The 18,787-nt window shown below is 36.3% G+C and overlaps 1 protein-coding gene across 4 annotated transcripts in view; it reads left to right on the top strand.

Annotated features, from left to right (window-relative positions):
* Positions 1-18,787, top strand: part of LOC121313090 (collagen alpha-1(XV) chain-like) — a 93,968-nt gene that overhangs the window by 66,117 nt on the left and 9,064 nt on the right. For 2 of the 4 annotated variants that reach the window (XM_041245247.1, XM_041245244.1), the window contains 18 exons: positions 2,043-2,069; positions 2,364-2,498; positions 2,613-2,672; positions 3,018-3,053; positions 3,619-3,663; positions 3,944-4,006; positions 7,190-7,225; positions 7,312-7,395; positions 7,660-7,716; positions 8,523-8,558; positions 9,605-9,658; positions 10,173-10,262; positions 10,358-10,393; positions 10,786-10,839; positions 11,995-12,051; positions 14,857-14,916; positions 15,048-15,089; positions 16,406-16,451. In XM_041245247.1, coding sequence (XP_041101181.1) covers positions 2,043-2,069; positions 2,364-2,498; positions 2,613-2,672; positions 3,018-3,053; positions 3,619-3,663; positions 3,944-4,006; positions 7,190-7,225; positions 7,312-7,395; positions 7,660-7,716; positions 8,523-8,558; positions 9,605-9,658; positions 10,173-10,262; positions 10,358-10,393; positions 10,786-10,839; positions 11,995-12,051; positions 14,857-14,916; positions 15,048-15,089; positions 16,406-16,451 — 1,018 coding nt within the window. The remainder of the gene's footprint in view (positions 1-2,042; positions 2,070-2,363; positions 2,499-2,612; positions 2,673-3,017; positions 3,054-3,618; positions 3,664-3,943; positions 4,007-7,189; positions 7,226-7,311; positions 7,396-7,659; positions 7,717-8,522; positions 8,559-9,604; positions 9,659-10,172; positions 10,263-10,357; positions 10,394-10,785; positions 10,840-11,994; positions 12,052-14,856; positions 14,917-15,047; positions 15,090-16,405; positions 16,452-18,787) is intronic. The other 2 variants (XM_041245245.1, XM_041245246.1) reach the window with 2 other exon arrangements.

The raw sequence follows: 18,787 nt of genomic DNA, 5'->3' as shown, positions 1-18,787 counted from the left end.
GGGAAGCCAGAAACTAGGGTGGAAGCCCACTTTCGCATCCTGTAAACCTGTCCTCTGTGTGGGAAATTTAATACAAAATCCCTGTGAGCTTTAGCAGGGCATGTTGTATTATGCACATGGGTAGCTACAGCTTTTAATGGCAGGGAGCGTGTAAATCCAATTAAGCATAGGCTGGGAGAAGTCCCAGTGTACTGGACAAATGTGACACTGTTCTGATTTTACTTAGTAAAAAGACTGAAGGGACACAAACCTAAAAAAAACACACACATACAGAAGATATGAATACAAGGTAATTAGAAATGTATCAGAACCCTGGAAGTCTTGCTTGCTCCCACGACAGACACATACAAAAATAACTTTAAGTAGTTAATTGCAACTGGCAGAATGAATAACACATATTATTACTGTATGTGTAATCATCTCTATAATCCTGTATAAAAAGGAAATTAAGAACTCAACTATTCTTCATTTCATAGCTGTTCTTTTTATTTTTGTTATTAAATAGGTTGCAGGTAAAGCTGAATGACATAGTTTAAAATAAATAGTTAATACTCTAAAGTTTTCTCCTTAATGATTTCTACTAAAATGCCGCATTCTTTATTTTATTTTAACTGGATACCATTTCATGTGTAAGCACAACTGCCCAGACAATCAATTATCATTTCTGGACTGTTTCCATTCAAACTAATTCTTCGTAACCAAGTTATTCAGCAAGATGTGTTTATTTCTTGTTAGTGAATCAGTGAATCAAATGAACAAATCTGTTGAATAGCTTCACTAAACTGAATGAATCAAACAAATTCAGTCAGTAAAAAGAATCTGACTGCACATCACTAGTTTTCAGCCCACAAAAAGAGTTTAAATAGTGTGCCTATCAGTGGTTAAAACATGGTTTCCATATTCACTAATGTGAATACAGCTCATTTTGTTGTTCTGAGCTGTATGCTCATTTTAATACATTACCATACCATATGCATTACCAAAAAATCTCATATTCATTCTGATTACCATAAATTTAGTGCACTCCATAATATGCCCAAGGATCGCATGCGATAATGAATACAATTGTAAATGGTAGTGTTATTCGGGGGGCATGAACAAGGGCTCCTCCCCCTACTTCCTTCCTACCAGTAACATCTGCTAATCCTCTATGTAAACTCCAAGCCTTGAGTTTTTGCTCTCTGTCTTGCGTTTTTTGTTTTCCACCACCCTCCCACAATACGCTTCCTCTTCTATTCGGCTGTTCCACCTCCTCAACTGCGCCATCCACTGCCATGGTCCCCCTTGGGGGTGAATGAAGCTCTCTTCCCAACCGTAGAAGCCCAGACACCACTGGATTCGTCCTCCGTGAGTCAAGGGGGACCCCCGGCCAACTTAACTATCACTGTCATCCCATTCTCTCCTCTAGATCCCCCTAGGGGGAAGTAACATTTGCTTCCCAGCCTTGGAGACCGAACGTTTTGGTCTTACCTCCGTGAGGGTGGCTTTCTGCGAGCCAAGATGAATCCTCTTACTCTTCTAAGTTATAAGCACATATCTTTGATCAGATCCTGAGGTCTGGCTTGCTCTCACAGCTGGAAGTCAAAGATTTTGTTTTGAAAAATCGCAGTTATATTTACTTAAATCTTTGCGTAATCTATACAATATATTTAAACATGTATACAATGTAGACTTTTTACTTCACCAGCAATAGATGGTAATTGCAGCACACAACTACCAGTAACGTCAAAGATCTGTTGTTGCGCATGTTGTGGTTTTCGGTCCTAGTGATATGCCTGTGGTTTAACTGATATCCTTTGTGGGTGAATGTTGTACAGTATATGTTCAATAGCTAAGGAGCCTTTGGAAAATGAGTTCTGGTGGTCTTACTCCAATTACCAGCATATTTGCTGTTCATATAACCACCATCCCAGTCTCAGACTCCAAGTATGGTTTGAATGGGCATAAAGGGTAAAATAGAACCCCCCCCCCCCCCGCCCATTATTGTAATTACAGTGATTGAGTAATCAAGTACATTGATAGTCTCTTATTCTTAATTACAGGGTGACCAAGGATCTCCTGGGCTGAAGGTATGCTTTAGACTAACAATCAACATTACTAAAAACATACCAGCATGATTGAATTTTACTTGTATTTCCTAACGTATACATTAGAATATATGATTGTTCTATATACCGTCGCTATACTGATAGAACCCTTTATTCCAGTGAGATCACATAGGAAAATTAGCAATCGTTATTCATAATACAGTTCAAGTTATTCAGCTTCTTATTACTGCTACTCACCCTTACTCACCATTAGTGATTCTAGCACTGCAATTTGCTTAAACCAAAAAAAAAATCTGACCGTTTATTTTGTTGCAGGGTGATGCCGGAGACCCTGGGCCAGTTGGACCCTCTGGTACTGTAGGTTCTGATGGCCAGCCTGGAATACCCGGATCACCAGGGCCTCCAGGCCCCCCAGGGCCTCCAGGGAAAGGCTTCAGCTCTGGACTTGTGGTAAGTTGTTTTTTATTTTTATTTTAGTGCAGTATTGTAGTATTACAGTTATTTAAACCAATAACAGCAGTTCTGAACCCGAGGATTGACAATATATGTCTTTATTTTTTTCAGGATATGGAAGGATCTGGAGGAATTGGGGCATTTGGTAAACCTGGGCCTAGAGGACCTCCAGTGAGTACATTTAGTTACAACCTGAAGAACCGAGTCATATTCTGTTCATTGTCATTGGATTTGCTGTAACTGATTTCATAGTGAGAAGTTTGAGCTTCATAAGTGTAATATAAGTATTTACTGTTATTTTGCATTACATATGTGTTTCTTTTGAATAATTGTATACATAAATTCAATTCAGTGTTTATTTAGTTTGTGCGAATAGTCATTCACACAAACTGTTTTTTTATCATATTTGTTCTGCAAAAATAGGTATGATAAATACTCATCAATATATAAAATAACTTACAGTATAATACATAATTGGATGAATTGTAAACACATACTAACTTAACTGTTGTGTAGGGAGCTGTGGGAAAACCTGGACCAATGGGACCCAAGGTAAAACATTGTTTATCTCACAAAAAACTAACCGCTAATATATCAGCTAACGAGGAGTGTATTCTTGCTGCAGTAATTATCAAGTAATCTTTGATAAATCGGTAAAGATAGATAATGATTTTGCATGTGCAAAGTGCATTACTGTAATGTCAGTAGTATTGGATAGAGAAATCCTTTTTCTGACAGCAGTAAGTACAATTAGGGAGCCTGACGTTAGATCCAAGTTTGTTTTTCTTTTTTCAGCTTTTGAAAAACGAACAACAAACCATTTTGTTTTTTTTTGTTGTTCCTTGTTCCTTGTTTGTTGTTTGTTTTTCATTATTCAAAAGCTGAAAAAAAACATGCCAGTTATTATTTTGTTATTCAAAAAACAAACAACGAACAACGAGTTGGATCTAACTTCAGCACACTGTAAAATGAAAGAGTTGGGTAATTACATTAGTGCAAATTGGAAAGAAGAACTGTTTCTTTTTTGTTTGGTCTTTAAGCTAAAATCAGTAAAAACACATTTAATTTTGACATTTTTCAGTATGATTGTCATTTTTTGTTGTTGTTGTTGTTGCAGGGTGATAATGGTACTATTGGCCTTCCAGGTATAGTGGGCGAAAAGGTAAGTCTTTACCCTTATACGACTTAAACATAAATGTCAAATGAAATACAGGCTACATGGTTTATGTCTTATTTGTGACCAGAGCAACGCTCTAAGAAGTGTTAAGATTGTTTTTTCAGATCTATTAAGTGCATCAAAAAAGTGGCAGATTTAAATCTCAACATCTTAGTGAATGAGTGTCAGAGGTCTTCTAAGTAATGCAATAGAGAGGAACATTTCTGTTCATTCACTCAGAAGGTTGTTGAATCCCAGTCTTAATCATCCCTTCTCCTTCCCTCAGGGTGATGCAGGATTGCCTGGAAATCCAGGGCAACCGGGAGTGGCTGGACTTCCAGGGCAAAGGGTCAGTTGTGTTTCTTCATTTTAGTTGGTTGGCTGTTTTCTGCTTGTGAAACTGTAGACACTGTTCACATTTCTATCCAGAATCCTGTTGTTATTCACCAGTGACAATGATATTGAGATGTTTCAGTTGTTGCTGTCATTGCAGATCATCTAAATGGTATGCAGTAACAGCAGCAGTTGGTATTGCTATCTAAATGCTATCTAAATGAAAGTAAACACATCCCCTTCAAAAGAAAGACTGTGATTCTCTTTAAGAATGTATAAAATGCAATGACGAGATTCAGTCACAAGATGGGAGTATGTACTAAGCAGGGTTGCAGCGATATAAGATCATGATAGAAGCTGAACAGAAAATTATGATGTCCCCATATTATCACCATAAATGTGGATCTAAAAATGATCAATATAGAATATCATTTCAAAGAAAACTATATATATTATATATATAGATATATATATTATATATATATATAGTGACTTAATATATATATAGTATAGTATATATCACTGAATTGTATTTTTGTAAACTTCTAAAAGCAGTACAGTTAATGGACTACTACACTAAATACACTTTAATTTCAGCGAATGATGTTGAATTTAGAAAGAATAAGAAGAGAACATTGCCTGCAATCAGGACTCAGTTATACTGACAGCAGATAAAGATATAGATACTGAATGATATACTGACAAGAAGGACCAATATTCTCAGTATTGAATTTAATTGTCACCATTTGGATATTTTTAAAGCAAAGAACATTTGTACTTATGTTCATGACATATAAACCATAAAAGATACATTTTAATATGTCATTGAAATATGAACTCACTAAAGCAGTTATACACAATAACACTGCTAGTCCTGCACACATTTTGGGCTAGGTGTAAGTATAGGTGCAGTGCAAATAATTGCGGATGCAAAGTTCAGATTGTATTGCGGCAAAGCAATTATTTTGCACTACGCTCTATGTAAGCTTAAGAGCAATTCAAATTACTCAAGTCGCACAAATGATCCGCAGTTATGATAACGAGGCTCTTCATGAGCGTATTGGTCTATTTAGCGCCCGAACCTGCACAGAGGTGAAGGAGTTAGGAGTACAGACAGCAGTAGGCACTGTGTGATATTTCCTCAGCACTGAAAAGAAAAGAAAAAGTTTTCTGAGACGGAGCTGAGTCTTACAGCTGAGGTCCTCAGCAGGATACTGAGTTGTTTGGAAAAGACTCAGACAACATCACTTACATCACGTATGCTTAGGAAATTATATGTATTGGCCTGCCCTTTTCAGCATGACATCCAGAAATTTGCCTAGCACTCTGGAAAAGGTGGATTGGGCTATCCCTCCAGACATTCCAATCGTGATCTCCAAGGAACCAGAGGCTAAGTAGTGCAGAGAACACAACACTTTCACATGTGCAGGGATAGCTGTCCCAAGATTGACGCGGTGGTCTAGCTCGTCTCAGTTCAGCTATTGGCTCTAGGATGCCCTGCGGAGTGAGACGATAATGCTTTAGCACCACATCCTCCGGCATCCCAAACCAAGTGACCGTGCGATTGAATATGTGGGGTGTTCTTGCCCTTCTCCCCAACAAGAGCCAAGTGTCGCCGTATCAGAAAGTTACCATAGCAGCCATCCTGAAGCCAATGACAGGTCTCTGCAGGTGTGTGCTTTTATACAGCTCTTAATTACTCACTTCTACAATGGTTAGCACCTTGTAAGAAGAGGTGTAAAGTTTTTGGAGAATCCTTACATCACATTATAATGTCTGCGCCCGCTTACTATCCAGATCCCGTCCAATTCCATGCTCTTTTCTTCATTTGAATGCATTTCAATATAATTTTAATGGCTTAATGATGGCAAAATTTGATAGCAGGTGCAGAACGCCAGATGAAGACCATTCTTTACATACACCACTAAAATCAGATTTTATAGCTGCTAAACTTATCCTTACATCTGCCCCTTTATGTAGTACTGTTACGTGAAAACATCTGAACCACTACTTTACAAGATAAAACACAGCTTTGTATTTAAAATCAATGTTAAATCTGCATCATTTTGAACTGTATAAGTTTATGGGACTGCTTTCTATTAGTTATTTATACACCCCTCATGGGTAACAAATAGATTAAGAAAATGTATTTATTTATTTATTGCATTTATGTAGAGCTTTTTATACAAAAGTATCGCAAAGCACTGTACAGTACATAGCAGAAAAAAAGAACAAACCACAATACATTTGTATACCATGTCACACATACAACTGCCACAGTCACACCATTTAAATAATAGTATACACATAATACAAAAGCAGCAATTTTAAAGTTACATTAAAACCCACTAAGAAAGCCATTTTATAAAAGTGTGTTTTTAGTCTTGACTTGAAATCTGTAACGGTCCCAGCTTCCCTGACAATGAAAGCAGAGCATTCCATAATTTAGGAGCGCTACAAGAAAAAGCACTACCTCGCATGTTACTTTTGTTGACCCTAGGAATAACCAGCAGCCCCGCACCCTTTGATCTCAGAGTGCGGTTTGGAAGATACAGGGTACACCTATAACGTTAAATTTGTTTCCGAGCTGTTTTCAAAATGGCTGCTCTAGTCCACTGATAGTGTATGGATTGTTGCCCGCATTAACAAACAGGCAACACAGCAGTAACGATCCATGATGTGGTACGGAACAGAAAAGCTGGAGCACTTGTTGTTATGTTTTGCTTTTTTTTTTTTAAATTGATCTTCCTGCAGTGATTTAGAGGAAAGATCTCAAACCCCAGTGCACTAAAGCAACCTTTTTAAAAAGTGTAAAAATTTGTCAGGATGTTAACAATGAAAAGAAAAATTCCAGGTACATTATTTAAACAGTTGTGGCAACACGTGGGGCTGTATAATGCTATGTTTTTCAGAAGCCCACTACTTACTCTTTAAGTTGGGGGGGGGGGGCATAATAAATCGTTGGCATCACAGCAGTCCTTCGGTTGAAACACATCACAAAATGGAAACTAGACTCTGTAAGCATTTCACATTGTTTAACTGACAAGTAAGGAGGGTTTTCAAGTGTGGTGTATGGTGGCTAATGAAGTGCACAAAAAGTTATTGACTTACAAGTTAAAATGTTTTGGCTTTGGCAACAGAAGTGATTGGTGTCCCCACCTGTGCTGTCTACCAAACTGTGTTTTTGTTCTATACACAGGGAGATAAAGGAGAAAGAGGAGATACAGGGCCAAAGGTATGATTTTGTTTACATTTTTCATTGCGTTGGTTAAAATACTTTGAGGGGATATTTGAACAACATCCACTACTTTTGTTATGCAGGGTGAACCTGGGCAGGATGGAAAGAGTATAATAGGCCCACCCGGCCTACCTGGACCTCCAGGACAAATAATATCCCTGCAAGATGTAAGCAACTCTTTTATAAAAAAAAAAAACGTAGCAAGCTTCTTCTGTCCCATTTGCTTTTTGTTAATGGAATCTACATTGCCGTACCTGATATAATGTTACTCCACTGGTCTCTTTCTAGGTGTAACTAAACTAAAGATCAGTTGTGAGTGTCATACACAAGTGTACATTGGGTACTCGTAATAGACTAAAATTACAACACTTTGGTTCAGAAACTATCTGGAAAGTTATTCAAAAGTAACTTTTTTTTTTTTTTTTTCCCAGCTTATGCTCAATGATACTGAAGGAATATTTAACTTTACTGACATCCGAGGACCACCTGTGAGTACCCAGCTGTGTAAAGTAGCCTTAAAAGCAGATTGTGTTAACGAGTGCTGGCATGTTTGTCGCACAATTTTTTTTTTCATTTTAATGTGACTGCATGCCTTCCAAAAACATCAATGTATTGCCCATTTGCACAGCTTGCCATTGGCTCTGTATTAAAGGTGTGATCATTCTTTTTCTTCACAAACGTATTTACGTTTTTTCAAGTTAAGCCACAAACTAGCAGCATGTTACTTTAAATATGGATATATACCATTCTGCAGCAAAGAACAAGTCATTTTAGTTTGATTATATAATTGCAAGTATAACCCCTGTAATCTGATTGGCTGTCATTCATGTATCTCTACGACAGTTTTTTAACATATGTCAAGTCCCTTTTCTGGACATACATGCAATTTTGTATACAGTATATTAAGCAAGTATTGTAAAAACCTTTGTATAAGTCAGTTTTCTAGTTTTTTGAGGGGGTCCTAAAAATGGGGAGTGACTTATGCACCTATGTGACCTGTAGGCTTTTTCCTGAAATTCTTGTCTCAAAGGGGGGGGGGGGGGGGGGGGGGGGGGGGATTCTGACATATACATATCACGGTAATTAAAAAAATAAGAAACTTGTTTTTTAGTGTGATCACAAAGTCAATGGTGAGCTTGCCATGGCGTTATCTGTACATTGGAACTTCATAGAGACAGTGCTGTGGATGGACCCTATATGCATGTAAAGGTCATTTGTTCAAATAATAGTAAACACATTTTAACATAACCATTTGCCTGTTCTATTTGCTTCTCTTATCTTCTGCATGTCACAGGGTCCTGAAGGCATGCCTGGTCACGCAGGATTTCCTGTAAGCTTGTTTGAAATGTTTTATCACAAAACTTTATAAAACGTTATAGTACCGAGTATCTAAATAGCAGGCAAACACAGAAAATGAATAATCAAATTCAAAAAACGCCCTTCGTATTATATATGAAATTTGTCTTTACATTCAGGCTTCAAACCTTACACAAACGCAAAGTTCAAAGATCAACCACAAAATGGTTTAAGTTGGTGTGGTTTCATTAATGTTTGTCCCTTTTAATTTTTCTTTAAGAGGGTACAGTATACACTCTTAATTCCCAATACTTTCTGGAGTGTGGTGTACAGTGGCCACTTTATTAGGACCTGTCTTCCCGATTGGATTTGGCATCTCCCTGGAAGGTCCATTGAATACCATAAGCTGTCCAGGTCCTAATAAAGTGGCCAGCAGGATACAATATTTCTATGAACCTCAGAATAATGTCATGCGTTGCGTCCAGATAATTGGTACTGTACTCTGCAATGCTATACTGACACTATTTCTTATACATCATTTATTTCTTGTTTTTCTATTAACCAAAAGTTGAGTTATGAAAATAGTAAATTCCTATCCACAGCTCCAACCACAAGACTTTTAAAAACATAGAAAATAAAGAGCATTTTATGTTTGTAATTTAGTATAATGGACATCTTAACTAGGCTCAAAACCTTCTCAAAACCATTTGGATAGCATTTGAGTATATTACAATAAAATGTTGGTTGATTTTATACATGTGTGTAGATACACTGATTTTGCAAAGGCCAGTAGCTTCCTGAAATCCACTCTCAAGTTCCTGAGTGTAAAAGAGGAAATTGGCTTGATTGGAGGATACCAACTGAACCTTCAGTTCTCCTGAGCTGTGTGGGGAATTGCTGCTGGGAGGGAACATAATTGGCCATTCTAAATTGGGGAGAAAATCAGGGTAAAATAATTGGCCATACTTAGTTCAGGAAAAAAAAAAACAGCAATTGGCAGCCATTTGATTTTGGTAAATGTGTTCATTCTCTCTGAAATTCAATAATGATTTCATAATATAAACAAACTTTTCTGTGTAGGGACCAAGGGGACCAAAAGGTGCTACAGGTTTTCCAGGCGTACAAGGACAGAAGGTAAACGATCAGCATTGACCAAACCTTCCCAAAGACAAACATTTCAAACCTTAGATAGATAGATAGATAGATAGATAGATAGATAGATAGAGTAGCTGTTATTAAAATAGTGAGTTTTCAGTTTATCAATTATTTTATCTTGTGTGAACCTTATTAAAAAAAAATCCTATGAAGAGTACAAAAACAAGTAGCCTATAAGTATCTCCACTATTTGTTTTCAAGCACACTTTCCTTGTCAAAGGAGTGTTAAACATACTGAAATGTTAGGATATATATATATATATATATATATATATATATATATATATATATATATATATATATATATATATATATATATATATATGGCCATATATCTCCTTCCTAAAAACTTTCTGATACACGTGGCACCCTTGTGATTAGTCAATCAATGAGTGATTCATTGGGGCTCTCAAAATAAAAGCCATGGTGATAAATAATTGATTAATTGTTGCAGCTTTAGTATTTATTTCTCAATAGTATTGCTTTTTTACAGGGTGAAAAGGGTGAAGCAGGGTCTATCATTGCAGCCGATGGATCTCTGATGGCAGGATTAACCGGACCAAAGGGACCAAAAGGAATTCAGGTGACTATAAATGAGAATCCCTCTGCCCTTTATCCCCAAAGTCCTCCAGTTTGGGTGATGTCTATTCTAAACTTGTATTATGTCTGTCTCCCTAGGGCGAGCCAGGCCTAACCGGACCTCGAGGACCAATGGTATATAGCTTTTACATATACTTTACTTGAGAACAATGTATTATGAGCCAGATGTAAGAAATTTCCTCTAGGTAAATAATTAAATTAAACTGTTCATTCTTAGTGTGATTTTTAAAGTGTATAATTAATATATAAATATTAAATAATTTGTTCACTTCCTTGTGAACATTTTCATGATTTACTTTCAAACACTTGTAAACTAATCATCCGTATTGTGCTGTCCTTAAGGTATATGTGATTTGAAGATGTTTTTGCACAAAAGGCAAAGACTTTTAGACTATCATTTTTTCTGTATTACGATAAAAATGAAACAGCCAATAGCAACATACAATGACAACTCAGAGCAGACACCCACTAGATCCTAAAGTAAATGTTTTATTTATTTTTTCCAGGGGCCAAAAGGACCACTTGGACCAAAAGGAGAATTTGGTTTTCCTGGACGCCCTGTAAGTACAAAATGTGTTTTTTTTTTGTTGTTGTTTTTTTGCAGCAGCAGAAATTGTGGCCTGTGATTGGCTAAAACCTCATCATAGGAGGAATCACTGTCAGTCCCGCCCCTTTTCAAAGGAACGCCCTCCACCTCCACTCCTAACAACAAGATAAAATGGGTGAATGAAAAAACAGCTGAACGGCAATTCTGCAATTACAGAACATACTGCAAAAGAAAGAACTGTATGAACGTCAAAAACATTTTCTGTTATTTATTTATTTTATTTAGGTATTAATTATGACGTATCAGCTATATTGAAACTAAATACTGTAAAGCCATAAATATTTGCAACCAAAATATTTGACGAATCCCACTCATAAAACCTATTTTGCTCCAGAAATGTTGGCAACATATTACTTCATTATATGTACAGCTCTAAGATATTCATGCCAAAAATGTTTACTTTTTTTCACATGCAAAAAAATAAAAGGCTTGCAAATATGTATGGCTTTACAGTATTTAAAGTCTTATTTACTATCCAACCTCGCATCTCTTATTATTTTGACTGACTCATATATTAAATATGTACTGCAAACTCAGCTAATAGTGGAAAATTATAGCCCCTTGTCGGTAACAATAGTCTTCCACTATAGCGCTCCTCCCCAGTCCATATTTACTGTATGTACATTACATATTTGAACCTTTGAGTCAGAAGTTTAAATTGGGCTGATTCCATGTTTGGCCACTAAGTGTCCCATTTTCTCCACATAATGAAGCAGCTAAGCAACTACAGCAAGTAAAAAAGCATTAATAACAAAAAATAGTTTCAGTCATAAAAATGTGCTAATGTGCCCTCTATTAGTGTACAGTAATGTAAAAAACATATTTTTAAATGTAAGGGGGTTTTATAATGTTATAGAATCAATTTTGCAGTAATAATTTGATTATTCAACCACTTGATTTTATGAACACCTCCTGGATCTAATTAGATTGGATAGTAGTGGTGTTACTGTAGTGCTGTAGACATTTGAGATGTATACAAAGTCCTAAGAGTAAGAAACAAGGGTTTTTTTCCCCCCACATTTTAGAAACATGCATGTTCCAGCGTCCAGACTTTCTGAAATGTATTAAAAAAATTTCAATCAATTATGATTTTTTTTCTTGTTCATAGGGTCGTCCAGGAATGACTGGAAAGAAGGGTGAGAAAGGAGAAGTTGTGATGCTACCAGTAAGTAGTGAGCTATACAGGCACAAGTTTGAATTTCACATCTTAATGAATAGTGTCTTTTTGGATGCGTAGCTTGTGTGTCTGGGCTTGCACTAAAATTAATTATAAAATAGCCATTGAAATTGCTATTGGAATTGGCTAAACTACAGCCACTTGTGCCTTTTTAAACGTTGCTTTTATTTTTGCTTTGAGAGAACGGATATGGACTTGCCAGGGACTGTGTTGCATAAGTCATTACTCAAACTGTATAGAAATGTAAAACTAAAAGCTTACCTTGAAGCAAGTGCAAAGGCTTTTTTTTTTTGGAAAGGGTACAAATGTTTCAGGAATAAACATCATCACATACCTTAACATTCCCACATGTATTATTTATTAGCAGTTTTTGAAACTTTTTCATTTTATTTCGTCCCGCTCTCCCTCAGGGGTGAAATCCTCGATATAGTGGAGGCAGTTGAACGTACATACATACGTATCTGAAATAAGGCTTGAAAACTGCTTTTAAAATGATTTAGCAGAAGTTGTCTGGAATACCAGATTGTGGAGATATAGAGAGGTGTCTGTCTGTGCATTCTGGGGTCTATTTCACACTTACATTTTTACATGTGTCTTGAAAAAACTAAGTTATTCCAAATACTGTAAATTAGTCATTTTAATATACTTTATATGATACCAACTCCTCATTTGCTTACCTGATTACACCAAGGTCTTAAATACCACCTTACACAACGATTCACTGGCGTTTTTGTTCTATACTATTCTGAACATACTGCTGATGGATGACATGTCCGCTTGTTCTTTATAGCGATAGCCTTAGATTAGAATTTCTTTATACCGACGGCTTTAATTTAGAATTCAGATGTGTGATGTGTGTTACTGACAGGCTTTCATTTGATGCATTTTTTACTTTAATTTGATATATGTCTATGAGAATTTGCATTTGTCTTCGAATTGAAGATGCCCTCAATTTAAGATGCCCCCCCAAATGTCCCACCTTCAATTTGAGGAAAAAATGAAACATCAAATAAAAATGGATTTACAAAAATACAACCTCATTTATGCATATGGAGGCAGTTTGAGGCCGTGTGCTGTCACACAGAGCATTACAGTTATACGCTGCTTCTCATTTCCAGTCCTGATTACTAAAACCTGTTTTTCTCCCTTTTTGTGAACTGTGGTATTGCTTGGCATGTCATAAAATACAGGGGTCTGATCAGCATTTCTGATCTTTCCAAGCTGGTTCGGTTTGTTAGAACGGAGCCTAATAACGAAACTCTGACATTTTAAAAGCTTCTCTTTGAATTCCTCAGCAAGCTAATGAGGCTTATTTGAACATGGCTGCTTGTATGTCATGGATGATTCAAGATCGGGCAGTGACGTGTTGTCTTTTCTCGGCAGCCAACCAGTCACATCTTTTGTTGCTGATTTTAATACATGCATCACTATACTGTACTCGAATTTAAGATGCAGGAAGAGAAGAAAAAATGGTTTAAAAAGTATGTCTAAATTCAAAGGAATACAGTATGTAATCTATTTGACCTTGATTTCAGCACTTTGTAATTAGGTTTAAGGAAAAGCATATAACTCAAATTTAAGTCACTGTATTTTGTTTCTCAAGCTATTGCTGTCTCAGTGTTGGAACAAGTGTATTCCATATATTACATTTATAGAACTGTAGTCACATGTGAAAATATTGGGGTCAGTAGTGGAGCCAGCAAGGGGGATGCAGGGTGTGCGGTTGCACCCCCTGGCCCCGAAAATGAAGGTTAGTGGGCCCCTCTCGATTGCCCGAACACACACTTGGAAAAATACACCTCCACACACGCGTTTGAATACTGTTGCTGTCATCTGTTTAACTCTATAACTCGCACAGAATGATCTAATCGGCCTAAGTGTTGCTTTTGGTATGTCTGGGTCTATCTGCGCACACCACAAAAATAGGAGTGGCAAACACTGTTGCAGCAGCAGAGGTCATTCAAAATGATCTGGACAAGATTCAGAACTGGGCAAACACATGGCAAATGACATTTAATAGAGACAAGTGTAAGGTACTGCACGCAGGAAATAAAAATGTGCATTATAAATATCATATGGGAGATACTGAAATTGGAGAAAGAATCTGTGAAAAAGACCTAGGAGTTTTTGTTGACTCAGAAATGTCTTCATCTAGACAATGTGGGGAAGCTATAAAAAAAGGCCAACAAGACGCTCGAATATTATTCCGGGTTTAAAAGGCATGTCATATGCAGACAGGCTAAAAGAATTGAATCTGTTCAGTCTTGAACAAAGACGACTACGCGACGACCTAATTCAAGCATTCAAAATTCTAAAAGGTATTGACAATGTCGGCCCAAGGAACTTTTTCGACCTGAAAAAAGAAACAAGGACCAGGTGTCACAAATGGAGATTAGACAAACGGGCATTCAAAACAGAAAATAGGAGGCACTTTTTTACACAGAGAATCGTGTGGGTCTGGAATCAACTCCCCAGTAATGTTAATGAAGCTGACACCCCGGGATCCTTCAAGAAGCTGCTTGATGAGATTCTGGGATGAATAAGCTACTAACAACCAAACGAGCAAGATGGGCCGAATGGTCTCCTCTCGTTTGTAAACTTTCTTATGTTCTTATGTTCTTGCTACGTATCCTTCGATATACGATCAAGACACCAGTAAATTATAAGACATCTGTTTTAACAGTGGGACCCTAGAGTATTAGAGTTATAGAAATATGTTATGAACAAGTACATACAGCATTGTATCACTGTTTTTAATAATGTGATTCGCTTTCCATTTCTTTCCATTTCTAGGGACCTCCAGGTCTGCCTGGCCCACCTGGACCTCCAGGTCCATCCATCACCATTAAAGGAGTAAGTTCTATGTTCCTCGTTGACTGTGGCTGCTATCTTTGTCTTCAACCTTTTATTTCTTCAGAGCCAATTGTTTGTGTTCTATTTTTGATTCACCTTTTATTCACCAATCATTTTCCTCAATTTTAAAGACAGTTTTTCCAGTCCCTCCCAGACCTCACTGCAAAACTCCAGTAAGTGAAAGTGAACCCTTTCAAGTCTTAAGAGGTGCTGTGTTCTATCAAAATTAAGTTTGCAAGTGCATTATTTTCAAGAAAAGCTCTTATGTCTCTGTGCCTGTGTGTCTCTTTGCTTTGCTCTTTCTCTCTTTTCATCTTTTAAATGTAGGAGGCACAATTATGTTCGGGCAGATAACAGATGCTAAGGGAAAATTTCTCAAATGTACAAAAACATATTTTTCAAATGATGTGTTTTAATGTATAATTTATTTATAAACAAATGCAATTATCTGGATTAAAAAAAAAAAAAAAACGTTGATAAGATTCATCCAGATCCTCTCATGTATCTGCATTGTAAATATTGTCCTGCTGTATCAAGATGGATGATGAGAAAGTGCAGCTTGTCTGTTTAAAAGAGCTAGGGTACTGCACACATACTTGCAGTTGTCTCAAGTGCCCGGCCTCTCCAGTTTATTGAAAACAGGTGCCATTCACAATTTTGGATACAATTAAAATCTGTTATCTGAACATTCAGACTTGCTCCTTCCAGTGGATAAGTAAAGAATGGAAAGATATGTTTGTTGCTTTATTTGATCTTAAACCAAACAAGGCATGACTTAGCACATTTTATAAGCATGACGCATGATGTATATATATATATATATATATATATATATATATATATATATATATATATATATATATATATATATAGTATGTACTTTAAAACAATCTAAACATTCAGTAAATATGTAAGCAATATAATTATTGTGGACATTTAAATCTGTTTGTTTTTCCTAATAAAACTATTTGGATGTACTAAATTTAGCAAATCAGTTGCAACATCATTCATAGTCATATCTTCCTCCCCCTTATATTATTGTGATATCTTTCACTGATATCATTGGGTGTGATAATTTCAGATAAATGAATAAAGGAACTTTTGAGAAATTAAATTGAAACTTTTCTGTCATGGTACACATATTGCACTAGACACAGGAAAACACAACTGTTTGACATTTTATCCAGGGGTTCTATAAACAAAAATCTTACTTTAGGCAAATTATAGACCAACATAACGCTCCCTTTTATAAACGGTATAGACTATACAGAATCATATTGTAGAAATGATTTGTAACATGAATCAAATGCAGCGCATTTGTTGCTTATTATAAAATATAATTGCATGACAAAAATTGAATATGAGTTCAACACTAGATATGAATTCTATGTTGGGTTTTCAGATTTTATAAAAATACCTTTCATAGTGACATACTGACATCTGTATTTGGATATTGTTGTTATTTATTTATGATTATGTATTTTGTTAGGTAAATGGAAATAAAGAAACGGAACATGAATCCACATTTACCCATGGTGAGTAATGTATAATCACTTTCTATTTGTTTCTCTACTTTTGTTTGTCAAACTCATGAATGTTGGTGATTCCTGAAACTCCAAGCTAATAGCTTGAACAGTTCAGCTGGCTTGTGTCAGGTTCTTCTGGGAAGGCATGTCAGAAGGTTGTGACTGAATACACTGTGTAACAATTATTATTTTTTTTGGTTCCTGGGTAGTAAGTGTTATTTTCTAATTGCTTATGCCTCAAAAGTATAGAAAATGGCTATTATTCCCCACAAACTTTGCTTTTGTGACCAGGACAGTGATATTTCAAAATATCACTATTTCCAATGGGAAACCGGGCAAATGTGTGTCTTTTCGTTCACACAAAGTCAGAAAAAAACAACATATGAATCCCAATTAACATGTATTTATACTAAAGTAATTTTCCCATTGGAAATAGTGATATTTTGAAATATCACTGTCTTGGTCACAAAAGCAAAGTTTGTGGGGAATAATAGCCATTTTCTATACTTTTGAGGCATAAGCAATTAGGAAATAACACTTACTACCCAGGAACAAAAATTGTGTTACATAGTGATATCAAACACAGTCTTCAGGTTGACACAGGTGGCTTTATATTAATCATCTTACAGAGTGACTGCAGAATTCATAACAGTAGGATGAATTATACGTAAGCAATAAGGCACAACAGGTTGTGCAGTATACTCTAATGTCACCATGCCCCGGGTGCGTTGCAAGTCACACACACAGGTGACAGTGGTGTTTTTTTTTTTGTTTTTTTTTTAATTGTTCTTTGTTATGGAGGTATCCGTACCAGATTTACAGTGAAGAGAAAGACATTATTTGCATTATGGAATACCTGTACTTCTCAAACTGACTGTAGTTTACGGCTAGACAACGTGGAGAACTACTGGGCGTGTTTTAAGAATCAATTTAAAACAATGCAGGGCACAGCGGAAGACCATCGTACATGTACACATTTATTTGGAGAGAACGGTACGGCAGGAATTGTCGAGAAGCATTTATAAATGTTCTGCATCAGATGCACAGCTGCTCAGGGAGTAGGACCGGACAGCTGGCAGCAGGAGATCCAACCAACCAGAGGGGAAGAACGTACATAGACCACAGGCAGCGGCAACAAAACATCCATTTAATCACCAGTCTCTTAAGAGTGAACCAAATCTATTTTTAAAAAAGCTGAAAGTTTTAAGATATATTTTTTAAAGTGTTTATTTTCAGAATGGGATAGGGAAACGCTGTAGTTCAGTTTTTAATTAATTTGAAGACTTACGTTTGCGTTTTTTACTTTAATTAATCGTTGATGTCTGATCAGACTAATTCAATAGCTCATGTACACTTCGGTTTCCTAAAAGGTCAACGTTTGTCAGTCATGTTTATTGTGATAAATTCCAGTATGTCTAGTGGTGTATGGATATCCACTAGTGATTTACCCCTCTTTGAAAATAAATGCTGACCCATGGGGATATACAGTAATAACACTCCCTTGTGACCTGTTTTGACCAATCAGGATAGAGTATTTAAAATACCCATTTTATAATATATTTGATCACAAACATCAACAATAACAAAAAAAAAAAAAATGTAAAAAAAAGAAACTGGAAATTGGTAAATAACCAATTCATTAGGAAAATGATACCCAACCTTTTTTCCTCACCTGTTAACCATGTAATTAAAAATTATTCTGAAAAAAATGTACTGAGGAAACAATGTAATAATAATAACTAGAGTTGCCAGCAACTTTACTGCTTCCAGTACCAGTACTAGTACCAAACACTTTAGCAAATAGTTCAGAATGCACACATGGGTTACTATATGTATTCCATAGTAACTATGACCCTATCTGCACTCTCTCAGGAGTTATAAACCAGTTTTGTAAGTTCATGATGTCATCCATCGTGGCCGCCATTTTTTAATTTTTTTTATTGTAACTTCCCTTAACCAAATCTTAAAGACAACCATACTAGCATCATGTGTGCCAATTTATGTTTCAATTGGACTAGTGGTTTGGGAGAAGAAGATCTTTTTTTGTTTGTGACCATGCCACACAACCTATCATCTTCTTACGAGCATCAGTTAATCTTGGACTATCCCTCAACAAGTTTACCAACTTCCAGCACTCTGCAATAAGTCGTTTTCGAAAGATTAATTTTTACATTTAGGCAAAATTGTTTTTTTTTTCAATCCAATATGGTGGCCAGACCATGTGACTTACGACATATGTTCAGTTAACATTTACCAACTTCCCAAAAGCATTTACCATCCTACCGAATTTCGATTCAACTTTTGGTGGAAAGAAGAAGGCTCTCTTGTGCCTCACAGCATGAGGT

The sequence above is a fragment of the Polyodon spathula genome, chromosome 3 (genome assembly GCF_017654505.1).
Source record: "Polyodon spathula isolate WHYD16114869_AA chromosome 3, ASM1765450v1, whole genome shotgun sequence".
Classification (NCBI taxonomy): domain Eukaryota; kingdom Metazoa; phylum Chordata; class Actinopteri; order Acipenseriformes; family Polyodontidae; genus Polyodon; species Polyodon spathula.
Note: the sequence above shows the minus strand (reverse complement) of the source record. Positions and strands in the feature narration are given on the sequence as shown.